Source organism: Leguminivora glycinivorella, chromosome 25 (assembly GCF_023078275.1).
Source record: "Leguminivora glycinivorella isolate SPB_JAAS2020 chromosome 25, LegGlyc_1.1, whole genome shotgun sequence".
Taxonomy (NCBI): domain Eukaryota; kingdom Metazoa; phylum Arthropoda; class Insecta; order Lepidoptera; family Tortricidae; genus Leguminivora; species Leguminivora glycinivorella.
This window is the reverse complement of record NC_062995.1, coordinates 2224078-2248248: the sequence shown is the minus strand read 5'-3', so window position 1 is coordinate 2248248 and position 24171 is coordinate 2224078. Positions and strand designations below refer to the sequence as shown.

At 40.9% G+C, this 24171-nt stretch overlaps 1 protein-coding gene and 1 non-coding gene across 2 annotated transcripts in view; one reads left to right on the top strand and one right to left on the bottom strand.

The window, feature by feature from the left end:
* LOC125239296 (GTP-binding protein 2-like) overlaps positions 1 to 24171 on the bottom strand; it is a 66448-nt gene that overhangs the window by 28501 nt on the left and 13776 nt on the right. Inside the window, exons 6-12 of the mRNA XM_048146838.1 lie at positions 23992 to 24098; positions 22123 to 22255; positions 18906 to 19118; positions 11295 to 11388; positions 10714 to 10829; positions 2721 to 2885; positions 1086 to 1244 (exon numbers count right to left, since the gene is read on the bottom strand). Coding sequence (XP_048002795.1) covers positions 1086 to 1244; positions 2721 to 2885; positions 10714 to 10829; positions 11295 to 11388; positions 18906 to 19118; positions 22123 to 22255; positions 23992 to 24098 — 987 coding nt within the window. The remainder of the gene's footprint in view (positions 1 to 1085; positions 1245 to 2720; positions 2886 to 10713; positions 10830 to 11294; positions 11389 to 18905; positions 19119 to 22122; positions 22256 to 23991; positions 24099 to 24171) is intronic.
* Trnad-auc lies at positions 10426 to 10498 on the top strand. Its single transcript has one exon. It is a non-coding gene; the product is annotated as a tRNA-Asp (tRNA).

Sequence of the window (24171 nt, the reverse complement as noted above, 5' to 3'; positions counted from 1 at the left end):
CCAAAATATAATAATAATTCAAACTCTCAACAAACTTCACGTATAACTTAAAATCCAAAATCATATGAAAAGCATGTCGAATGCTAAAATTGCATAAGGTGTAAAAAGGATCAAGATTTGTTTAGTCGCAGTTTACGGCACTTCTCGGAACTATCGAGCTGCTTACGAAAGCTAGGTGCGCCGGACGATCAAACGCAGGTCCGTTGTCTTCGAGCGCTCGGCGCAGACTGAGCGGGCTCGCGTTAGCACAGTGTCTTTTATTCGAATTTTAGGTGTTTTAAAAACATATCTATCGACAGAAAGGTATGTCTTATATGTATGATTTTTTTCTTATAGGTCAAAAAGAAGTTCTAGTTTAGGATAATATTATTTAAGAGTTACAAAAAATGCAGGAATCGCAGGAAAAATACATAATGTAAACCTCTTTTTATCGAAAAAATGGGGAGGATACGGAAGGTTATTTATCCACCATTTCAAGTAAATCTTAAAATGTCAAAGTATTAGCTAACTCGTACAGGATATAACAAATAGGATTGTGATCATTTATTACCCCAAATAACATTTTTAACAGCACAATCACGATTCTAAACGAGCTATCCCACTATGAAAATTGAAAACGTCTTTCGAAAAAACTGATTTTTCGGAAGTATAAAAAGACATATTTTAAAGTAGTACCAATTGACTTTCTAGCTTAAGATATGTACTTTTAGGAACATTATCATTTTTTTAATAATCATTTATAGTTTCTTTATAATTTTGAATGAAAAAGGTTCTATTTTGCAAAAAACGCTCGTCTTTAGGAATAAGGCCTCTTAAAGTTTTTAGGACATTTTTTGGGAAAAAAGGTAAAAATAATGTTAATTAATCGCGTTCGACCTGTGTGTGACTTTAAATATGTGTACAAAGCGCGAGAACTTAAAGTGTTATATATTTATCGTTGTCTGAGTACCCACACCACAAGCCTTCTTGAGCTTACCGTGGGCCTCAGTCAATCTGTGTATGAATGTCCTATAATATTGATTTATTTATGCGCATTTATATTTGAAGCCTAGGATTTGCTCATATATTTATGAACACGACTGTACCTTGTTATGAGCTGCCAATATGTCTTGTAGCCTTGTCAGTAGCGGTTGTATAGCCGCCAGTTCGCACTTGCTGACCACGCAGAAGAATGGCAAGTCCAGCGCTAGAAGTAGGCCTATGTGCTCTTCTGTGATGCGGGTGATGCCGGCCGTCGCTGATATCTGCGAAAAAATAATTAAGAATTAATAAAAACCGGCCAAGAGCGTGTCGGGCCACGCTCAGTGTAGGGTTCCGTAGTTTCTCGTATGTTTTTCAAAAACTGTTCAACCTATCAAGTTCTACTTGATAGGTTGTTTTGTACACATTGTTTTTTACTTTTAATATTAACAATATCAATTAATGATTTTAGTAAACCCCTATTCATTTTAAATACCGCTCCAACAATATTATCACACGTTAGGGTTGAAATGACAAAAATCACTCCCCACTTTACGTGTAGGAGGTGGAGGGGGGGGAGGGTACCCTAATAAAACTGTTTTTCCACTTTTTATTCTACCACTTTGTCGGCGTGATTGATATACATATTGGTACCAAATTTCAGCTTTCTAGTGCTAACGGACACTGAGATTATCCGCGGACGGACAGACGGACAGATATGGCGAAACTATAAGGGTTCCTAGTTGACTACGGAACCCTAAAAAGGAATATAAAGGCCTGTTCATCATCCTCCTTGCGTTATCCCGGCAGTTGCCGCGGCTCATGATGGGAGCTTGGGGTACGATGTGACAACTAATCCCAAGATTTGACGTAAGCACTAGTTTTACGAAAGCGACTGCCATCTGACCTTCCAACCTAAAGGGTAACTAGGCCTTATTGGAATTAGTCCGGTTTCCTCACGATGTCTTCCTTCACCAAACAGCGACTGGCAAATATCAAATGACATTTCGTTCCGATCAAGTTCCGAAAAACACATTGTCGAGGCGGATCCGAGTTCGAAAAGCATGTGATCTGAGGATTTCAACTATAAATCGATAGATTACTTACCTAGTATAAAATATACCAGTAAAGTAAGAAATGAGTCTGAACTCTGATCACATGTAGTTGTCGACCCGAGGCGGAGCCAAGCTTAATAAACATGAGATCTGAAGCTTTTTTATTTACTGGCCAAGGTGTTTACAATTTTTCTGATCGCCTAGTAGCGGTAACTTCGTATAGCACGGCTTGAAATTTGGCAGGACAGAATTTTTTTTTATCAAAAGCGACCTTTATTTTTCAAGGCTGTGCATATGATACGAGTAGCAGAGAGCCATGGAGCGCGCCATGCTCGGTATTAAGATGCAAGATCGAGTAAGGAATACCGAGATCCGTCGTCGCACTAAGGTGCAAGACGTAGGTTTCGTTATTACTAAATGGAGTTGGGCGGGACATGTTGCTAGGCAGAGTGATGGCAGGTGGACCAAAATGTTAACGGAATGGTGGCCGCTAACAAATGTAAGAAGTGCCTGGCATCCGTTAGCTCGTTGGGTCGACGACATCCGAAAAACTGCGGGTCACAACTGGATGAGATTAGCCCAGGACCGGGAGAAGTGGCGTACTAGAAGAGAGGCCTATGCTCAGCAGTGGGTGATAAAAGGCTGATAATGATGATGATGATGATGATTTTTCAATTGTATGGGACCAGAAACTAGTGTACTCACTAGAAGCATAGCGAAGTGCGGGCAGTATCCGGTGAGGCCGTGCAGAGTGGTGCGCTGGTACTTGCTGTGGCCGGCCAAGTCCAGGAAGGACACCAGCTTGGCGCTCCTCTCGCCGATCCGCTCTGCCGTCATCAGCTCGGAGCACCCGTAGTTCACCACGTTGCCCTGTTGGTTGAGATATTCATTATTAATAAAGTGAACGGTGTAGCGCGACGCGCGACGAGCAGCCTACTCCGGCTACACCCGCGCGGTGCGCAGACCGACGGGCAGTCGATGTTTTGAGCCCGCGCTGGGAACAACGGCTGCTCCGCCTGCTGTGGCGGCGTGAACCGCGTTACGGCCTAGCCACGACATCGGTCTAAGCGCGACAGCGGTGAGCGGCGGCCATACATTGGAGCGAGACACAGCGATGGGACTTTTCATTCGCACGTATGGCTGCCGCTCACCGCTGTCGCGCTTAGACCAATGTCGTGGCTGGACCGTTAGGCTTGTGCCGTTTCGTTCGTTGATCGGAGCGCTCCGATCTCGTTCAATCGCTCCCACGAACTAGTTCGCTCTTTTAAGTCTTTTGCTCATTTAGTCCAGCCAGACCAGCGACCATTGCGGTCGGAAAGATCAGAACGAATGGGACCGAATAGTGTCAAAATGATACGAATAGTCCACAGATAATATAATAATTTTACCTTCCAATAAAATTGTTATTATTTTGCCTGGTATATCCGAGGTCTTTATAGAGAGAGTACGTCGTAGACGTCGCATCGGACCGGTAGATGGCGCCATCGTTCGTTGTAAGTCGCTCCGGCGTCACACCGCCGCGATGTTGGTAGTCCCGTTTTTCCCCACCTGCAACACAAGGCCCCCCGCGCCCCGACCCGCCACCAGCCACCCTCATTGTTGAGGAGAAGTGCCGACGGTATATTAAGCCTACCAGGAAGGCATCACTCAGACCTCGGATATACCAGGCAAAATAATAACAATTTTATTGGAAGGTAAAATTATTATATTATTTGTGCCGTTTGTATATCCGAGGTCTTTATAGAGACCTGTTTATTATCTCCTGGTGGCGAGTCAGCTGGCGCGCAAGCCTTTGGTAGCCCTATTGGCATAGCATAGAAGAATAAGTGAATCAGTTGTTGAACCGATTTGACAGATTTATCAGTCGAAATAGCCTTCGATCCGCGAATATCTCGGTGCCAGAAACGCCTAAAGAGATTTTCGTGATGACGTTTAGCTTTAGTCAGCGAATAGTTAGAGAAATGACATTATTATACATCGCAGATCAAAACCAAAAAAAAAAAAGATGTAGGCGAGGCTAACTTGAACAAGATACAAAAACCTTAGATACACTATTATTATTAACAGACACGTTATTTTATCAGGTTATAAACCCAATTTCAGACACAAAGTGTGGAAATTAACTGTAAAAGTAGTGTAACTATCTGTACTGTAGCAGGGTAACGTAATTGATACTGCTTTTGTCAACCCTTCGTAAAAATTATCTAAATCAATATTAGCTTTGATATATTTTAGCTTTGATATTTAAAGTCCAACGTCTTACGTCCATATCAAACACAGAAAAAGGTCATCACTCACGCGCCCAAGGGCTATTTGTTACAATACTGGTATTTTCGATCAGACTATTTCGCGTCAAGCGAGCGCGGTTGCAAGCGAGACTCCTGAACTCTGAACTCTTTTTAGTGAGGGCATTTGAGGATACCGATCGCTCGGTAAAACTAGCCTAGAAGATGAAAAGTACGAGCGCTGTCGATTGCTACTACACTGGACGGAAGTATCAGTCGATTTCTTCAAGTCAGTCATTGACTCTTAGGGTAATCCATTACCTAATCCAAAACCCGATGCGACGGATTTCTACTTCGTGCAATGAAGATCGACAGAGTAGACTGAGAGGTGGAGACGTCCGTGTCGCATCGCTGGTGGTTGCTGAACACGTCGTGGTAGCAGGTCAAGGGGTGAATTAAAACACCGCCACACATGCGCGCTTTAAGAGCGTAGGCGGAGCGCAATAATGGCGGTGCACCGCACAAACGCTGGCGTTGCGCCCAGTGGGCGCTAGCGGGAACTAACGAGCGCTGATTGCGAGCGCAACGCGCGCGGGACGCGAGCGGAATGCACGCGCATTCAGCGCGCTGATAGCGTAGCGTTAGCGCTATGTGTGGCGGAGGCTTAATATGTACCGTTGTACGGCGTAATGCAGGGCTCTCGCAGACGAAGAGGTACGATGACGGGCGAAGCAGAAGGCGAGGTCACCGAAGGTCACTTACTTGGCTCCCAGGGGGTGCATACTGACCTCGTACGACAGTCTGTTGGAGTCAGCAGTTACTGTCGTAGTTACTCGTAACAGAAGAGATGTAGTCCTGCCATCGTACAGCATAACATACAACCGAACTGTGCATAGCATATAGTGCTATGCGAACCTTAATCCGGCTGCATGTCACTTCAGTCGCCGGCGCCACCGCCTGTTGAAGATTATTTTCCATCGGAAGAGCTTTACTTCGTACAATGTTCCGATTATTGAAGGTCTTATCGGGCTGCAGATGCAAGCAAAACAGGGGCGATTGGCCTACAGCTATCGGCAGCTGTACGAGGTAATGCTGGAAACTGCAACGGTGCAACCTTCCTCTGTAGACTACGAAAGTTGTGAAATTGATGAAATCAGGTTCTACGATCGAATCAAGCACTATATTAATTCAGTATAATCGAGCCAGATGATAACTACTGAAGTCCTCCTGAGTTCCTGGCCCCTTTCGCTTTGAGCTGGAATCTCAAGTTCACTAAGGCGAAGCGGGTTTATTTTTCCCAATTTGTTTATTAGAGGCTCGGCGAATAAGTTAATCTCTCGAATGGACAGTGGGCGCCACAAGCCTCCGGGAAATCGTCGTGTACTTGGAACCCCCGCGGCCAGATTACCGATCGGTTTTGGTGTCCACCCGGTAAACAGACGCACGCTCAGGATGCAGGACGCTGGCTCGAATTCAGATCTGGACATTCTGAAAGAGATTTTTTTTTTTTTTTTTTAATTCCGCAAACCTTTACGATGTCTTTGACCTACACAATGAGCGATGTACAGGAATCACTGGGTCGTCACGCGAGGCGCCTCTCCGATTAGATAGCTCGCGAACATCGTCAGGACACCCTCCCAGCAGTGCGGCTCCTCGTCCGGTTATTGACGTCTTACCTCGTTCAACTATGGGTGTCCAAACCACGTTAGGACGTAGCATCTTTAGAATTTATCTGTTCTCACTTCGGCGACGGAGGAGTCCTTGGTCAAAATAGAGTGTAAATACTGTCGTACTTCACGGGAACTGGAAAGAGAAGAGTGGATACCATAGTGTACGGGATGTCAGCTGATAGCGGCGCCCGGCGTCACATTGGAGGGTAGTATCAGCCTGGTCAGCAACAGAGTCTGCAACGATACCGTAGCAGACGGAGCCTGGATAGTCGTGGTCGTGGCACCATTGTAGGGGAAGACAGTGTTCGCGGTGAGCGTGACATCTTAGGCGCGACGGGCGTTATCAGCGTGGCGGCTAGCAGCACCAAGGGCCCACATCAGCAATCTTACCAGCTTGTCACTGCAGCAGACGCTGTTATGTTCGGCGGTGAGATTGAGACGGCTGTCGTCAGCTCGAAAGGCGTCTCGATGCCCTGTCGCGTCACGCGGTATCGTGCTCGGTGGCCTTCTCGAGGTCGCCGCCGTCAGCGCGGGAGGCACCGGCGCCAGCGTGGCAGTCAGCTACATCGGTGAACAGCATCAACAGAGTTCGCGGCGTCGTCACGGCAAACGCGGCAGGAAAATTAGCGACGCCTTCGCGGCAGCCGCAGTATTGCGCTCGGTGGCGCGATGAAGGTCGCCGCGTCTGCAATCTTACCTCGTGCGATCGAGGCGACATCAAGGCGCCAGCATCAGCGTGTCGGCCGACGACACCGGTGGAAAACTTCAAGTAGCTTGCGGCGTTGTCACGGCAGACGCAACAGAAGGATTGCGACGCCTGTGCAGCGGTTAACAGTATTACGCTCCGCATCACCACTGAAGCGCCAGCATAAGCGTGGCGCCCAGCAATACTGATGGACAGCTTCAGCAGCATCGCGGCGTTGTCACGGCAGATGAGCTCGCTGCATCACCATCGAGGCGCCAGCATAAGCGTGGCGGCCAGCGATACTGGTGGACAGCTACAGCAGGTGGACAGTCAGCAGGATCGCGGCGTTGTCACGGCAGACGAACGCTCTGCATCACCATCGAGGCGCCAGCATAAGCGTGGCGGCCAGCGATACTGGTGGACAGCTACAGCAGGTGGACAGTCAGCAGGATCGCGGCGTTGTCACGGCAGACGAACGCTCTGCATCACCATCGAGGCGCCAGCATAAGCGTGGCGGCCAGCGATACTGGTGGACAGCTACAGCAGGTGGACAGTCAGCAGGATCGCGGCGTTGTCACGGCAGACGAACGCTCTGCATCACCATCGAGGCGCCAGCATAAGCGTGGCGGCCAGCGATATTGGTGGACAGCTTCAGCAGGCTCGCGGCGTTGTCAAGGCAGACGCACGCTCTGCATCACCATCGAGGCGCCAGCATAAGCGTGGCGGCCAGCGATACTGGTGGACAGCTTCAGCAGGATCGCGGCGTTGTCACGGCAGACGAACGCTCTGCATCACCATCGAGGCGCCAGCATAAGCGTGGCGGCCAGCGATACTGGTGGACAGCTTCAGCAGGCTCGCGGCGTTGTGGCGGGGGCAGAAGGTGGCCGCGCTGGTAGCCTGCGTATTGACGACTGATCACTAACGGCGCGGCGCTCGCGTCGGGGCAGCAGCAGACATACTTACAGCGTCGCACGCGACGCCTATGCGGCGGCCACAACGTTGTTCGGCGGCACCGCAGAGATGGCCATCGTTAACGAGGAGGCAACTTCTACGCAACCTCGGCGGCGCCGACGCGGCGGACAACACTGCCGCGGTCAGCGGCGCTATCGCAGCGCTACAGTAAGTTTCGGCGCCGACACGTGGCTTGGGGCCTCCGCACCGAATCGGAAACCGAACATGTTCTTTCTAAAATAATATGAATCTGCTCACCCATTCGTCGGAGAAATTCAAACCTCCTTGGAGCGCGGTATTCCTCCACCGCGCCCGCCGCCGCCGCCGCCGCAGCCCGCAGGTCGCGCAGCCCGCGGTCGCGAAGCACGTGGTCCCCGGAGCACGTGGTCCCCGGCGGAGCAACTTACCTACGTTACCGCTTATATTCTCGCGCGAAACTTTTAATACGCGGATAACACTTCCTACTTTAGTCTCGGAAATGCGAATAGTTTAAAAAGAAAACTGATTAACGGTAACGATTTTTGCAGCATGGAACTTTCTTACAAAAAACCGGCCAAGTGCGAGTCGGGCTCGCGCACAAAGGGTTCCGTAGCAGCAAATATAATAAACCAATAACTTAACCAAAATTACAGTTAAATCAACCTATCTCAAAAACTATAAGAGATACTTTGATCAAACCAAAAATCGTTGAAAGAGTTAATTAGCATGCATCACCTCTATTTTTTTTAGAATTTTATACCCCGTAGTTATAAAAATAGAGGGGGGGGGACATACTTTTTACGACTTTGAGAGCTGATATCTCAAAAACCGTTCACTTTAAGAAAAATGTTTTTTAGAAAACTTTATATCATTTTAAAAGACCTTTCCATTGATACCCCACACGGGTATGTACATCGAAAAAAAATTTTCATCCCTCAGTTACATGTATGGGGGCCCCACCCCCAATTCTTTTTTTTACTATTTAGTGTCATAATTTTGTAGCGGTTCATACAACACATATTCCCATCAAATTTCATCACTGTAGTACTTATAGTTTCCGAGTAAATCGGCTGTGACAGACGGACAGACGGACAGACGGACAGACGGACAGACGGACATGACGAAACTATAAGGGTTCCGTTTTTGCCATTTTGGCTACGGAACCCTAAAAAGTGGGTAGAATCATAAAGCACCGCTCGTTCATTTCTATAGTGAGAACCCCGAAAGACGAATAATGATCGCTAGCGAGGCATAATATATCTCATTATTCAAGACGAACGAGCGTAAATTAAAAGGGAAGAAAGAATTGACGGATGAAATTGAAAAATTTCATAATTCCGAAACGTTATAAGCCACTTTTTTAAATAAAAACACGAATAACTCTGGTTTGACCAGAAATAACAAGGAAATAGAAACTAAAAGATTAATTTCGAGACACCATGCTGTAAAAATGTTCGAACGGAATACGCGACAACCGGTCACTTCGGCGTTCGACGAAACAATGTGGGTGGCTGGTGGCGGGTCGGGGCGCGGGGGGCCTTGTGTTGCAGGTGGGGAAAAACGGGACTACCAACATCGCGGCGGTGTGACGCCGGAGCGACTTACAACGAACGATGGCGCCATCTACCGGTCCGATGCGACGTCTACGACGTACTCTCTCTATAAAGACCTCGGATATACAAACGGCACAAATAATAACAATTCCGGGCCGAGAAGTTGTAAGTGGGTGAATCAACTTTTTCCTGTTATTGCTTGGTTTTAAATTATGCTACTTAAACTATGCAAACAGCGATTGTTAATATACCTAGATGTCTAAAGAGTTCTCAAAAATGACCCCACGAATATTGTGCCACGTTAGGCGGGGCCTCAATATTGTGCCACGGAGCTTGTCAGTGCGCTAATGGCGGCCAGTCGGAACAGTTGTGGTGCGGCATATTTAGAATATATGTTGACACTACTACTACTAGGAAGACAGAATAGCTTCCTAGTTGGAGCGAGTCGTCGGCTAAATGAGTTGTCGAAGGAAATTGACATTGATATTTTTAACTGTGTTTCGAATGTGAGGCAATTATTGGTTAAGCGGTGTTCTTTGTGGGTGATTATTATTATTATTTATTTTTAACCCCCGACGCAAAACGAAGGGGTGTTATAAGTTTGACGTGTCTGTCTGTCTGTCTGTCCATCTGTCTGTCTGTGTGTGTGTCTGTCTGTCTGTGGCATCGTAGCTCCTGAACGGATGAACTGATTTAGATTTAGTTTTTTTTATATCGTACGCCGAAAGGCACACCATGGTCGGACTTATAATGTAAACTGACACCTATTGTAATGTATGTAACCCATGATGACGAAATAAATGAATTGAATTGTCTGAAAGCTGAGTTAGTCAGGAGTGTTCTTAGCCATGTTTCATGAAAATCGGTCCACTCTGTCGCGGTCGCGGATTTTTTCAAAATTTTAATTTTGTTAATTAAATACTTATGTTGACTATTAGTGCATTTATCTTACTTAATTTTCTGTTTTGTTTTCTCTTTCTTTATATTCCACTTTTGTGAGAATGTGTGTGCGTTGGTATAGGTGCTAGCATTAGTTTAATTAATATTACTTTGTATCTATCTGTGAGATCCTGTAGTTGGCTTTCTGAATCATATCTTGTTGTATACTGCTAGTTTTATAGCTGTTGGTTCTCCATAACATAAATAAATAAATAAATAAGTGGGTGAATCAACTTTTTCCTGTTAATGCTTGGTTTGAAATTATGCTACTTAAACTGTGCAAACATGTATTTTTCTGGTGTTCACAAGCCCTAAATTTTAACTTCTGATTAGCAGAAACGTCTGCAATCGATGTCGCTACGGGTCCCATTGACCTTAGTAGTGGAAAATTTCGCTGGCTTGGTTGAAGTCTTGGTGGCTCAGTTGGCAGAGCGCTGGAGTATCGATCCAGAGGCCGTGAGTTCAAGTCTCACCCAAGGCAGACATTTTCCACTTTTAAATTCACAAGCCCTTTCCTTAATTTGCCATCTACAAACATGGACTACATGCATGCTTGCATAATTTCAGTAGCATAACTTTGCATTAAACCAGCGTGACTCAGGGGACCGTAACCATGGCAATAACAGGCAAGAAAAATTTGATCGCCCTCAGTCGGCACAGTCACTGAGTTACATAAATTAAACAAGATGTGCTCACCTGAGCATCGAACCCGAGTATCTCGTGGCTAAGGCTCGATGTCCGTCCACTTTTCACTTCGTGTAGATGACGGAACATGTTCAGGCGAGCGCTCCCCCGCCCGTTGTCCAGTTCACCTGTCAACGTGAAAACAAGTTGGAAGAAAATCCATCAGTTGAACGTTGTCCCCCAGTTGCAATCGCCCCGCTGTACCTTACTGTTACTTTTTAACCCCCCACGCAAAAACGACGGGGTGTTATAAGTTTGACGTGACGTGTCTGTCTGTCTGTCTGTTTGTATGTGTGTGTGTCTGTCTGTGGAATCGTAGCTCCCGAACGCATGAACCGGTTTCGATTTAGTTTTTTTGTCTGAAAGCTGAGTTAGTCGGGAGTGTTCTTAGCCATGTTTCATGAAAATCGGTCCACTATGTAAATGGGAAAGTGTGTGTGTCTGTTTGTTTGTCCGTCTTTCACGGCAAAACGGAGCGACGATTTGACGGTGGTGATAGTTGAAGGGATGGAGAGTGACATAGGCTACTTTTTGTCTCTTTCTAACGCGAGCGAAGTTGCGGGAAAAAGCTAGTATGGTATATATGATCCTACCTTGAGTTAGGACTCCTATTAGCGTAGACTTGCCGGCCTCGTTAGCCCCCATGACTGCCACCCTCAGTTCCACACTCTGCTGCGTGTCTGCCAACTAAAACAATACATACATTTAAAACTATGCACATTTCTGACATTGCGGATTGACCTTTTGCACATTACACCATAAAATAAATATAAGAAGATCATGCTATCCTATACATTAAGATGCGACCGCCTAAGATCGCGCATACACTACACCACACATAGATGACGCCACAAAAAAAATGCCTTGTTGCCATCGATTATTTGTAGATTGGCGTTAAGTGTCACGTTTGAGCCATAAATCTATTGTCCCAGATTTGTAAGAACCTTTTTTTGACACATGACAGCGTCCACAATACGTAAACTCGCGCAACCTAATGAAATTTTAAATAAAATCCTGTAATAATATTTTAAAAAATTAAGTACTTAAAAACAATACTTCGCTTACTTTAAACATAATCTAACACATGTTACATTTTTGCGGATCTTCGTTAGTGAGAATTTTACGATATTAATTTATCACGCAGGATTTACTTATTATTAGCCTAAGACCGGTACGATATTTTTGAAAATAATTCTATAACAGTAGTTTTATTTCATATACAGCGCTTAATCGCAATTTAAAAAACCTATATTTTCGAATCCACCAATAGTTTGGAATGGAAGATATTAAAAAAAACTGCGCCTAGAAAATAAGCGTTTTCTTTCAGCAAAATACCTCACAGTAATTTAATGGTGGAAACATGTAGAAAAAAATCAGTTTTAAGGTTTACAACCCGAAGCCACCTAAATATATGACGGGAAATAAGACTATTTTCATTGATATAGAATTTTTGAATTTTGTCTAACGTGCTCTAGAGCTGATATAATAACAGATATTTTTAAGCAGAAATCAATAGCACATAATTTTTCAGATATTTAACATATAAAAACCACCAATATATTTATATGGAAATAAAAAAATCTAAATATTTGACCGGGCAAATTCGAAACAGATAATAGTACGAGGTTGACTTTTATTGTCCCTATTTAACAATATTAACAGCATGATAATCCACCCAATAAGTTTGACCTTTATTAAATACTTTAATTTATTTAATATATTTACATTTTTTGCGTGGTTTGGTTTGGACCTTAGTGTCTTACATTTAGGAATCCATATGGCAAACCACCACGCCGGTGGAGCTGGGCCGAGGGTAGATGATGAGCCGTGTCGCATGCTTTTTATTCTGTTCTTCTATTACACATTAACGTAAATGAGGAGGCACACTGACATTTTACCCCGCCAGGCGGCGCCTATGCATGTCACTGTCATTCATATGTGAGAGAGAGAAAAAACATAATTATCAGCTTCTCGCTCTCACGTCTCACGGACTAATAGGGTGGCGCCATCTGTCATATACTTTGAGTGTTCCTCCTCATTACATGCCTGTTTCTACATAAGTAATATTTTAAGTAGATTAAAAACAGACGTTTCCCACCGATAATAAAGTCCAAAGTAATTAAAAAAATTACACATTTATTTTAGGCATGCGATTTGACAGTCGTCGAAAAGAGTATATACTTGTCAGTACATACATCTATCTCACGTTTTTCTCTTCTACCATTTGACAGATCTCCGTCATCTTGTGAAATGTATTCTTCCATTCTTCAGAATCGTTGAAGCAACGCTTGTTACAAACACGCGAAAGCTATGCAAAGTCTAATTTCGACCCATATGTCACGGCCAGGTATAGCCCCGGCGATTATCGTTAGACTTAGAAGCCACAGGTCACAAGTTCAAATCTCAGTCGTCGCATACGTTTTTACAGCTTTTTTAATTCATTTTTTAAGGTTTTATTTATATTATAAGTATCAACTTATAATATAAATAAAACCTTACTCATCAGAGTACAAGCTACTGCAATGACATTAAATACAAGGACGCACAATTCATAACAAAAATGTTTTAAAAATCTGGGTCTAAATTGCATTTATAACATTCTTGTTGATGCTAATAACGTTAACTTCTTATCTGCTTAGGAAAAAAATCGTTCATGCCATAACCAACATAGTGTATAAAGACCTAAGTATCAAAATTGCAAATGGAACTGCCACACACTAAAAACTCTTTATCAAAATACCTTTTGTCATAATATGCTCAAATGACTTATATGTCAAAATGAATTGCGAACGAATATTGAACGAATGGAGCCGCTACCAATATATAATAAGTATGTAGGTATTAGATATTTCCAATTTGTTCCATAAATATAAATACATAAAAAAAGGCCGCAATTTTACTTCTTCATTACATAAACTTTAAAAATACCCTACTGTATCATCTTTATCTTGGTCACTTGTACTCCGTTTATTACAATAAATGTATGTAATGTATGTATGTGTAAATTTCCTGAAATAAATGTCATATCTTGTTGTCACAAAGAAAAATTTACAAGGCTTCCAAGAATCTCGAGCTGGAAGGATACAAATTAAAATATTTTCTATGAAAATAATTAAATTCGACAGCAGACAACCCAAAGGTTTATCGGATTTATTTATTATAGGCATTTGTTTTAAATTAAATACCAGTAGTTCTGATCTGATAGTGTGGGATATTCTTTAAAATTTATTTTCAAAAGGAGATTTAATGTTGGTAATGCCATTCAAATAATATAAGAAGTGTCTAATACGCGAGTGTTCGAATTTAATTATAGGATAGCACATATTGAAAGTACTGTAATATGGGTACAAAAGCCTGCCTATTGAAATATAAAATACATAGCAAAAAGTATAGAAAGGACCTACTTTTCGACTTTTTATGTACACTACGTACCGACCATACAACTGACTCTAATTAATCTTGGTATTAAAAAGAGTAAAATGTAGTACGTTTTCACATTATCCGATCCGATATCGGATGTCGGACCGATATTCCATACATTACAGGCGGAATCTTGGATTCTTCTATTGATATCCTTCCGACATCCGTTATCATATCGGATAATGTGAAAACGGTCTAATAGCGACTCAATAGTTTTTGTTCCTTGAAAGTCATTAATTTGAACAAATAAAATTATTCATTGAAATCTATACAATTACATCTATATAATGTATAATACATTCATTTTGTAATGTAATCCAAAGAAATAACTTATAAAAAATATATTCTACCCTTTTTGCTTGTTTTCTGATTACTATTTAGCCAATTTTTCATTGACTCATACCATGGACTTTCAATAGGGACTGAGTTCACACTTTTTTGCCATACTAAATTGAACTTTATCACCGGTGCAGAAAGGCGTTCTTATCAGACTAGTAAAATAAATAAAATAAATAAATAAATAAATAAATAAATAAATAAATATTATAAGACATTCTTACACAGATTGACTGAGGCCCACGGTAAGCTCAAGAAGGCTTGTGTTGTGGGTACTCAGACAACGATATATATAATATATAAATACTTATATACATAGAAAACATCCATGACTCAGGAACAAATATCTGTGCTCATCACACTAATAAAATGCCCTTACCGGGATTCGAACCCGGGACCGCGGCGTAGCAGGCAGGGTCACTACCGACTGCGCCAGATCGGTCGTCAGAAAAAGTGTGTCCACATGAGAGGGTCAAAGTTGGGGCTGGTGTCCCTCTCGCACCTGTGACCAGTGTTAAAGAGATTACTACAGTAGTACTATTTTTACCTGTATGATAACCATACACCGGTTTCGCGGGGGCAAATCTGTACTGACGTTTAATAGTGCGAGGACACATTAAACTAATTTTATTATTTGATATCGATAAAAATGTCGTACAACCGTCGTGTAATTTCAAGAATTTGAATGAAGAAAAAAACTACATAAACAAAAATAAACTTTTTGAGGAATTAACTTTCTTTAATATTTAATATAATTTTCATAATATACAATCAAAATTTTTTCCACATTTTCCACATTTTCGTGACATATGAATTTTGACATTTTTTGCAAAGTCGTACCTTTATCATCTATATCTGAATGGTCAGGTTTCCAGGAAGATGAATGATCTTTTTTCTTGCGTGGCATTTTTAGCCGCCTTAAGAAACAAAAAGGTAGATTTACGAGTAATTGATCGGAATGCAAAATAATATTGTTGTAGGTACTAGATGAATTATTCAACGATTCAATGGTTGTCAAAAGTGACTCTACAGTCTCGACACAGTCAATGTCAGATATCGGTTGTTTATAGTTGCGATAAGTATAAATGAAAGAGGTTTGCACATAGTTAAACGTATTCAAACTTAGCCATTAGTTTAGTTATGATAATGATGGTTAAAAATTTATTTTTATGGATGTCGATAAACTAAGTCGATATTTAATGAATCACTAGCACTGGTACATTTTTGCCCCCGCGAAACCGGTGTTTGATGATAACTAAACTTCTTAAATTATTTTTGTATTATATCGAGGCAAGGATATTAATACCTTGTAATGAATTGGTAAGTCATTATTATGAAGCCATAAAACCAAAGATTTGCGCAATTAAAAAAAACCTTTAATTCGGTATTAGTAGATTTGGTAGTAACTTTGAATATTGACTGGTATCCCCAAATAATGACAGTGATGACGTCATTCAAATAATTTTGACAGTGGCAATAAGTGCGAGAGGGACACCAGCCCCAACTTTACCCTCTCATGTGGACACACTTTTTGGCCTAACAACTCAATCTAGCTTTTTTTTTATTATTTAGCTTTGTTCTCACACATCCCATATTTATTTTGTTATATTAGAGGTATTTTGTTTATTATATATTGATGTGTGATCCCTTGAGGGTAAAAGCCTCCTCTATCTTCTTCCATTTGATTTTGTTTTCCGCAATATGCTCCCAATTATTTCCTGCGGTTTCTGTGATGTCATCATTCCATCTTTTTCTTTGTTTCCCTCTGTTTCTTTTTCCAAGAGGACCTTTCCATTTGGTTGCCAGAACAGTCCACCTATTATCTTTGTACCTTGCCAAATGTCCGGCCCATCTCCATTTTTGCCTTAAGCTATACTGTAGCGCGTCTGTTACTTTTGTTTGCGATCTAATAATGGTGTTTCTGACTTTATTTATTCTTTTTAGGTTTAAAAGGCTTCTCTCCATCCCATGTTGGCAAGATAAGATTTTTCCTCGTACTTTCTCGGTGAAAACCCATGTCTGGCATCCATATGTCAAACTGGGTAGTATGCAGGAATCCATGACTATTTTCTTTATTTTTAAACTGTAATTTCCTTTTAGGATTTCTTTATGTGACCAGTATTTTCTCCAAGCTATGTTTATCCTTCTATCTACCTCGTTTTCGTTGCTGTTAGGGTCAAATGAAATCATTTTTCCTAAGTATACATAGTTGTTCACATATTCTATTGCTTTGCAATCTAGCTTAATGATATATAAATCTATGAGTCATACTGGACAACTGTCACTGTACACTTGTAATACTTATTACAAGAGCATAACGTCTAGCGATGGTTAGCTAAGACAGAGTATTGCGGTTAGTAGGAACGACGCACGATGTTGAACCTTAGGTTACCTTCAATCAATACTAATACTGAAAGACAATTTTTAAACTTATTGCATTACATGTGTCTAACAAAATTTCAATGAAATGGGTTGTAAATCTAATACTAAAAAATCAATATTTAAAAAGAGAGGGTTGAAAAGGGTGTAAAAGATAAAAAAATAATAACAAGAAAAAAAGATTTCCACTGCCGAGGATCGAACCCACGACGTCAGGTCAGGAGCGCGCCCATCGTCTTACGCTACTATAACTGAGCTACTTAAGCGATAGTGAAGGTGGCGAAATATATTATTATACCGCGATGTAATGAAAATACGAATGAATAACTAACTTTTGAAATAATGCAGAAAATGACAAATCGTCAATAGTAGAGTTTGTAGGTAAATGAAAAATATGAAAATACTTCTTTCAGTACAGATTTTAGCGCTTCTTGGTGTGCATTTAAAGGTGGATTATTTTTTATACTTCTTTATTTTGATCTTAACGAAAAGTCTGTTCCAATTTTTTTGCTGATATAATTTTTGCCCTGAATGTTATTCTGAGCTAGTAAAATACTGAAATTCCGTTTTGTTTTTAGGGTGGTTTCAGTAGAAATAGTGTTTCAACACATAATGTAGATACAAAACAAACATATGTTCACTTGTCCTATTATTGCTTGCGTCATAACTAATTTAATTACTCCGATTTTTGCTACTACGAAGTATCATTCACAAAAATAGGTGGTTTCTTAATGTGTTATAAAGGTCATAAATTAAAGTAGTCGAATTTAAAACAAAAGTCCTGATACCATTTTCGCCTGATTTTTAGTGAATTAAAATAATCTTTTTTTTATTATATTATACGTTTCTTGTCACAAATTTTGGTGGCTTAACTAAAAAAACTGTACCAAATTACCAAACTTAATTTTTGGTGAGATAAAAAGTACTGTTATAGAATTAAGTTATTTTCCCAGTAGTAGCAAGACCGGATAGCTCTTGGGGTATATGTCATTTATCATTCATTTTTATTTTTAAACTAGTGCTGTGGCAGTCTGTCATTTCGATTCAAATTACATTTCAGTAAGTTGATAGAAATCGTATATTTGTTTAAGCGCCTCCTTGTACATAAGGCCTAATCGATTCAACCAATTCGAAATTAATCGTCAGATTTGGCAAACGATACGTCTTAGCCACATCGCAACATACTTCAAAACAAATGTGTCAAAAATGTGAACTTACAAATCCGGGACAATATGTCAAAAGTGACACTTAGCGCCATTTATAATCGAAAGCTACAAGACAATTTTTTGTGGCGCCATGTCGTGTAGTGTCTGCGCGTCTTGCGCGTGTAGGGTTGTAAATCCATACATCAGTAAATGCGGGTTATTTGTATAGGCATAGTTCAATCAAGCAAGTGACATCTAGCGACAATCATGCGTCAACTAGCGTAAATTATCAGTACTACTTGTCAATAATGTCGCGACGAACGAAAAGTCTAATGCTGACTAATTTTTAGCTAATCAGCAATTCCCGTCAACTTTGTACAAAAATTAAGGGAAAAGTTAAATTTGTTTTTATTAATTCCTATTTTGTTACCAAGATTTTGTTGATGAATTGAGATTTTATTAAGTTTTATTTCGTCATTAAGGTTCTCTAGTATCTATATTTTCTTAATTATAACAATTATCCTGTATATATCTTACGAAAGTCGAATTATATTACTAAATGTTGGTAACAAAATAGGATCAATTAAATTTTGCTGACGTGGCATTGTACAAAGTTGACGGGAATTGCTGTAATATTACAATAGTATTAATCAGTATTCTGTTTTCAATTCCTTCTGCTTGTAATATAAGTTGTAAACTATTCTAATATTAAATTTTTGGCAGACAAGACACCGTGACACCTAGTATCGAGTAGTGGTACTGATAACTCACGCTATTTGACGCGTAATTGTCGCTAGATGTCACTTAACTTCTTCTTCTTCTTCTGAGCTGAAGATGCTGTGGCCTATGATAGATCACAACTGACTACAGTGTTTTCATCAACCAACTCCCTATTTCATGGTTATATTTAATTTGATTACTCACCTTCCTGATGTAGACCTCGGCCACGGCGCGGTGCTGGCGCACTTGGCGCGCGGTGACGTGGTGCAGGGAGGCGCCGAGCGCGGCGGCCATGCGGCGCAGCGTGTGCAGCGAGCCGCGCAGGGCGCGCGCGCGCAGCCCGCGCAGCGCTCCGCAGTCGCGCACGCCGACCAGGTACACGGCCGCGCCGCCGCCGGAACGGAGGCGCCATTTCAGCTGGAAAGAAAAGGCTTTTTCAACACACTTGCTCAAAACGAGGATATTATTGACACTGGCGACACATCTCGGACACTGGCGACACGCCTCGGACACTGGCGACATATCTTGGACACTGGCGACACACCTCGGACACTGGCGACATACCTCGGACACTGGCAAACAAATATATGAAAGAAGCGCGTTCCTACGCACAGTCTCAAGTAGTAGGGGGAAATTTTAACTATAAAACTCCCGTGAGACTCATACATATTTAAAAATATTTTAAGCGCATGCGCAGGGATCGGAACCGGTTTCAAAATATCGGTTAATATTGTTCGTAAACAGTTCAAATTTCTGTTCTGTCATTAACCGGTAATCTACAATAACGTTTTGACAGAGAACAAATCAATTTCGGTTACCTGTATTCAAGATGAACAGAATTTATTTCGTTCCGTGACGTTTATTGAACGGGTTAATAAAATGACATGCTGTGTCAAGTTTGACAATAACTTTATTTACATATCTATAACAGCCTCTTCAACCAGCAATACACTGATATTGCACCTTTTTATTGTGAAGTTATAAATCGGTATGTCAGACATTGACTTAAATGAGGAGGCACACTGACATTTTATCCCACATTGAGTAATTATTAACATAATTACTAAAAGTTATCCCACCAGGCGGCGCCTGTGCAAGTGTCTAGCCATGTCACTGTCATTCATATGTGAGAGAGAGAAAACAAATATCATCTTCTCTCTCTCACGTATGAAATTCTTCATCTGTGCAATGGAAGGACGGGACGGCGCCATCTGTCATAACATAACTTTTGAGTGTGCCGTGCCTCCTCATTAAATGCAATAATTGATACCTTTAGCCAGAGACTTCGGTAGAAAGAGGTTATATTCATTTATTACATTTTAACTCGAAATTATGAAAAAAAAAATCATATTTTATTGTACAAGAAAAGAAAATAAACACCGTGGGCCTGAATAACCCGAAAGATTTTAACCACATGCATTTTTGACGTAAAAACAAAAAATATTCTATGACTTTTTTTTTTGTGTTTTTTTACTCTTTTTGAATGTATTTTCACATAAAAAAGTAAATGTTAATTTTTTTTGAAATGTTTTACTTGTCACATAATCTACTTAAAACTACTAGGAATCACATTACACAGTGTAACAACATTAAATTTTAAAATCTAAATTATAAAATGCAAACATGGAAAAAGCTTGCCCACTACGAGGATCGAACCCGGTACCTCCATATTCCTAGTCCATGTCCCAGACCGCTAGACTACGGAGAGAGATTACTGACCGGACCAAATTATTGAACCGTATCGGAGTGCATTTACCTACACCGAAAGATACGCCTTATATACATGACTATAAGGTCCATTTCAAAGATACTTTTAACATAATAGTTTGTAGCTTGACGTCATAAAATAATTGTCATTCGCACCAAAGTTTCGCTGCCTGCAAATGAGAAAAGAGTCGTTGTATCTCTGACGTTGACATCTCTGACGTAGAAACCGGTTAATTTCGTTCAACAGAAACAGATCTGCTGAAGAACAGTTCTCTCATATTAACCGGTTAAAAACCGGTAACCGAAAACAAGAACACTATTTTTTCGGTTTGACGTCTAGAGCCAAAACCGGTTTGGTTGAAAATACCGGTATCCGATCCCTGCGCATGCGTCGCGCTCTCGACATGTAAAGGCGGGGTCGCTACTCTTGAGAAAGGTTCTCGAAATTGAACCGAAACATGTCGAACGCTATATCGACTTAATACGTGAGTAACCCGCTTAAAATTTTTTTTTTTTTAAATAGGGGGAAATTAGCTAAAATTACGGCATAATTAATGGAAGGTTTTTTTTAATTGAAATATGTACGTTATAGACTGAAGTTATTTTTCATCAACCCTCCCCACTCCTCCCCCCTCTGCGTCACCTCTCTACCCTCCCTTAAAGTGCCGAAAATGCGGTTTTTCTCGATTTCTGACAAAACCGTTGAAGATACAGAAAAAGCGCGTAGGAACAAAGTAATCCTTAATAAATTTACTACAAATCATTAATTAACACTTTGGTTCTAGCACTTATAGTTTTCGCGTGATCCGTCACGAAAGTTGGTCCTTTGCTGCAATTTTCTTTAATGAATGTTAAGTTTTCGCCCAAAATGCTTACGAAATCGTCGAAATTTGTCTGATATGACTAAAATATTGTAACCCATGACTAAAATAAAATTAAAAGGGGGAAAAATCACTACCATGGGTGGAATTTCCAATATGTCTTGGAATTCCAGTAACTATTTAAGACGTAATATTTTCACGGTAGTAGTCGCTAGGAGTACCATTGATCCATATAGTATATCGATGACTGGGGATGAGCTTTTGGTAGCTGTTGGTAGAGCTCTGGAGTTTCAATCCAGAAGCCGTGAGTTCAAGTTCCACCCATGGTAGTGATTTTTCCCCCTGAAATTCATTTTCAGTTTATAATATTTTAGTAATATCAAACAGATTTCGTAAGCAATTTGGGAGAAAACTTAACATTCACTAAAGAAAATTGCAGCAAAGGACCAACTTTCGTGATGGATCACGCGAAAACTATAAGTGCTAGAACCAAAGTGTTAATGAATGATTTGTAGTAAATTTATTAAGGATTACTTTGTTCCTACACGCTTTTTCTGTATCTTCAACGGTTTTGTCAGAAATCGCGAAAAACCACATTTTCGGCTATTTAAGGTGGGGAAGAGGGGTGACGCAGAGGGGGGAGAGATGGGGAGGGTTGATGAAAAATAACTTCGGCCTATAATGTACATATCCCAACCAAAAAAAATGTTCCATTAATTATGCCAATATTTTCATACATAACTTTCCAGAAGCAACGTACTACAAGCTCGTGTAGGCGAACGCGTCATGCTTGTGTGAGTGGTCGCGTTCTTGGGTAACCGAGAATGTGTGACATTTTGAGCGGGGAGCGGGAGTGGCCATACTGTACGACACTACTCTTCACCATACTGTACCTGTGTGACTAGATGCTGGAAGCGCCTCTCGCAGGGCGCCACCAGCTGCAGTTTGTACTCCACGTTGCCGAACCGGGGCTCCGGGGGCAGGCTGCCGTGGGCTTCGCTCCCGCTGTCCTCCGACTCAGAATTACTGTGAAAAGATTCTTATATTAATCTATACTAAATATCAAAACTTTAAAGAGTATATAAGTTTGATTTTTTTCTATTATTATTAGTCATTTTTATGTCTTTCCCATCACGGAACAATGGTGTTCCGGACCTTTGGGAGGCGTGCGCGGGGCCGAAGCCAACGCGTAGAGGCCCTTTCGACACTTTAATGCAATGTAAGGGGTACACCGAGCGGATGTTGCCCTTGCCCGTATCATGGGACACACGCAGAGGCAGCACCCGCCAGGGTGTAAGGTTCGTCATTTTTATTATTATTAGTCATTTACATGGTTTTTAATGATCTTTAAAACACTACGTAAAAGATGTCAAGAAAAGTCTATGGTCTATACCCCAATAATGCGTTTGTAGCAATTTGTAATTGGGTTTTAGCCCTCCCCCCCCTCCCCCCATAATAGTACATTGTGCAACAAGGGGAGGAAGTTGAATATTATTAACGAGAGTAAGTTAGTAATATTCATACTCCCCGAGTTAGACACAATGTTTTTCATGACACTCGCAATGTAAAAAATATGTAAATAGATGTAAAAAAGTTAAGTAAGGTACAAGAAATTTCATTATTCCCTCGGGAGAACGATTTTTCTATAACTCACGCTCCGCCTGCGTGCAATAGCACATTTAAAGTGCGGGTGTGATGAAAAACACATTACAATTGCTACCAACCCAGAAAAAAAAAACATGTGAACCATACGTGTTTTTAAGCTGTGAAACTTTGTAATAACAATACCGGAAACAGTGTTTATTTCACGAAAGTTATTCTAGAGAAGTAAGTGCATGGTCGTAGAAATAGTAATAATATATAATACTTTATTGTGCACCACTTATTAAAAGGAGATTACATTAATAAAACGATTAAAACTAGGTAACAACAGGCGGTCTTATCGCTTAAAAGCGATCTCTACCAGACAACCTTTGGGTAGCAGGAACCAAATTACCAGAAACAATGAAACAGGTAGTGCCAACATGAAAATTACGTGTAGAATAAAACTGCACACATCAAAAACTAAGAAATAAGTAGTTACATAAACATAAATATTTTATTTATACCTAAATAATAAAATACATACAATACATAGCAAAAAAATATATACATATAAAAACATACACAAATATATTAATATAAATATAAAGGCAAATCAAGGTAGTGAGAGGTAATGAGGTAAAGTATTGTATGCAACAGTGTTTAACTGACCCAAAAATAGTACATTACGATACAAGTGCGTAAAAAAGAAAGTTCGAAACGAGTGGCGATAAATTAAAACACGACCGAAGGAAGTGTTTTAAATCGACACGAGTTTCGAATTTCCTTTTCGCACGAGTATCGTACGACGTTTTTCAGTACGGTAAAAATAGTACATTTCGGTACAAGTGCGAAAAAGAGGGAGTTCGAAACGAGTGGCAATAAATTAAAACACGACCGAAGGGAGTGTTTTAAATCGACACGAGTTACGAATTCCCTTTTCGCACGTGTATCGAACGACGTTTTTCAGTACAGATAGACCTCCGAAGTTTCGACCTGGCATATAATGAACCACTTCTCGCACTAGTGCGTAAAAAAAACACCATCTGTACTGAAAAGTACTTTTTCATCGCCGTACTGGTTTATCGCCACTCGTTTCGAACTTCCTATTTTACGCACTTGCATCGTAATGTACTATTTTCTATCTATTTTTTTTTATAATGTAACAAATCTCAACTCACGTGTCGTCATCCAAGCTCTCAACATCATCTGAGCTGTACCACGCCTCGTTGTGAAGATCCTCGGCATTAAACTCTCCTGCGAGGTACGTGTCATCCTTCAGGATCACCTGGTGACAAACATTCAAACTTATAAACACTTTTAACTTTCGATATCTCGCAACTAAATGTTGGAATAATATT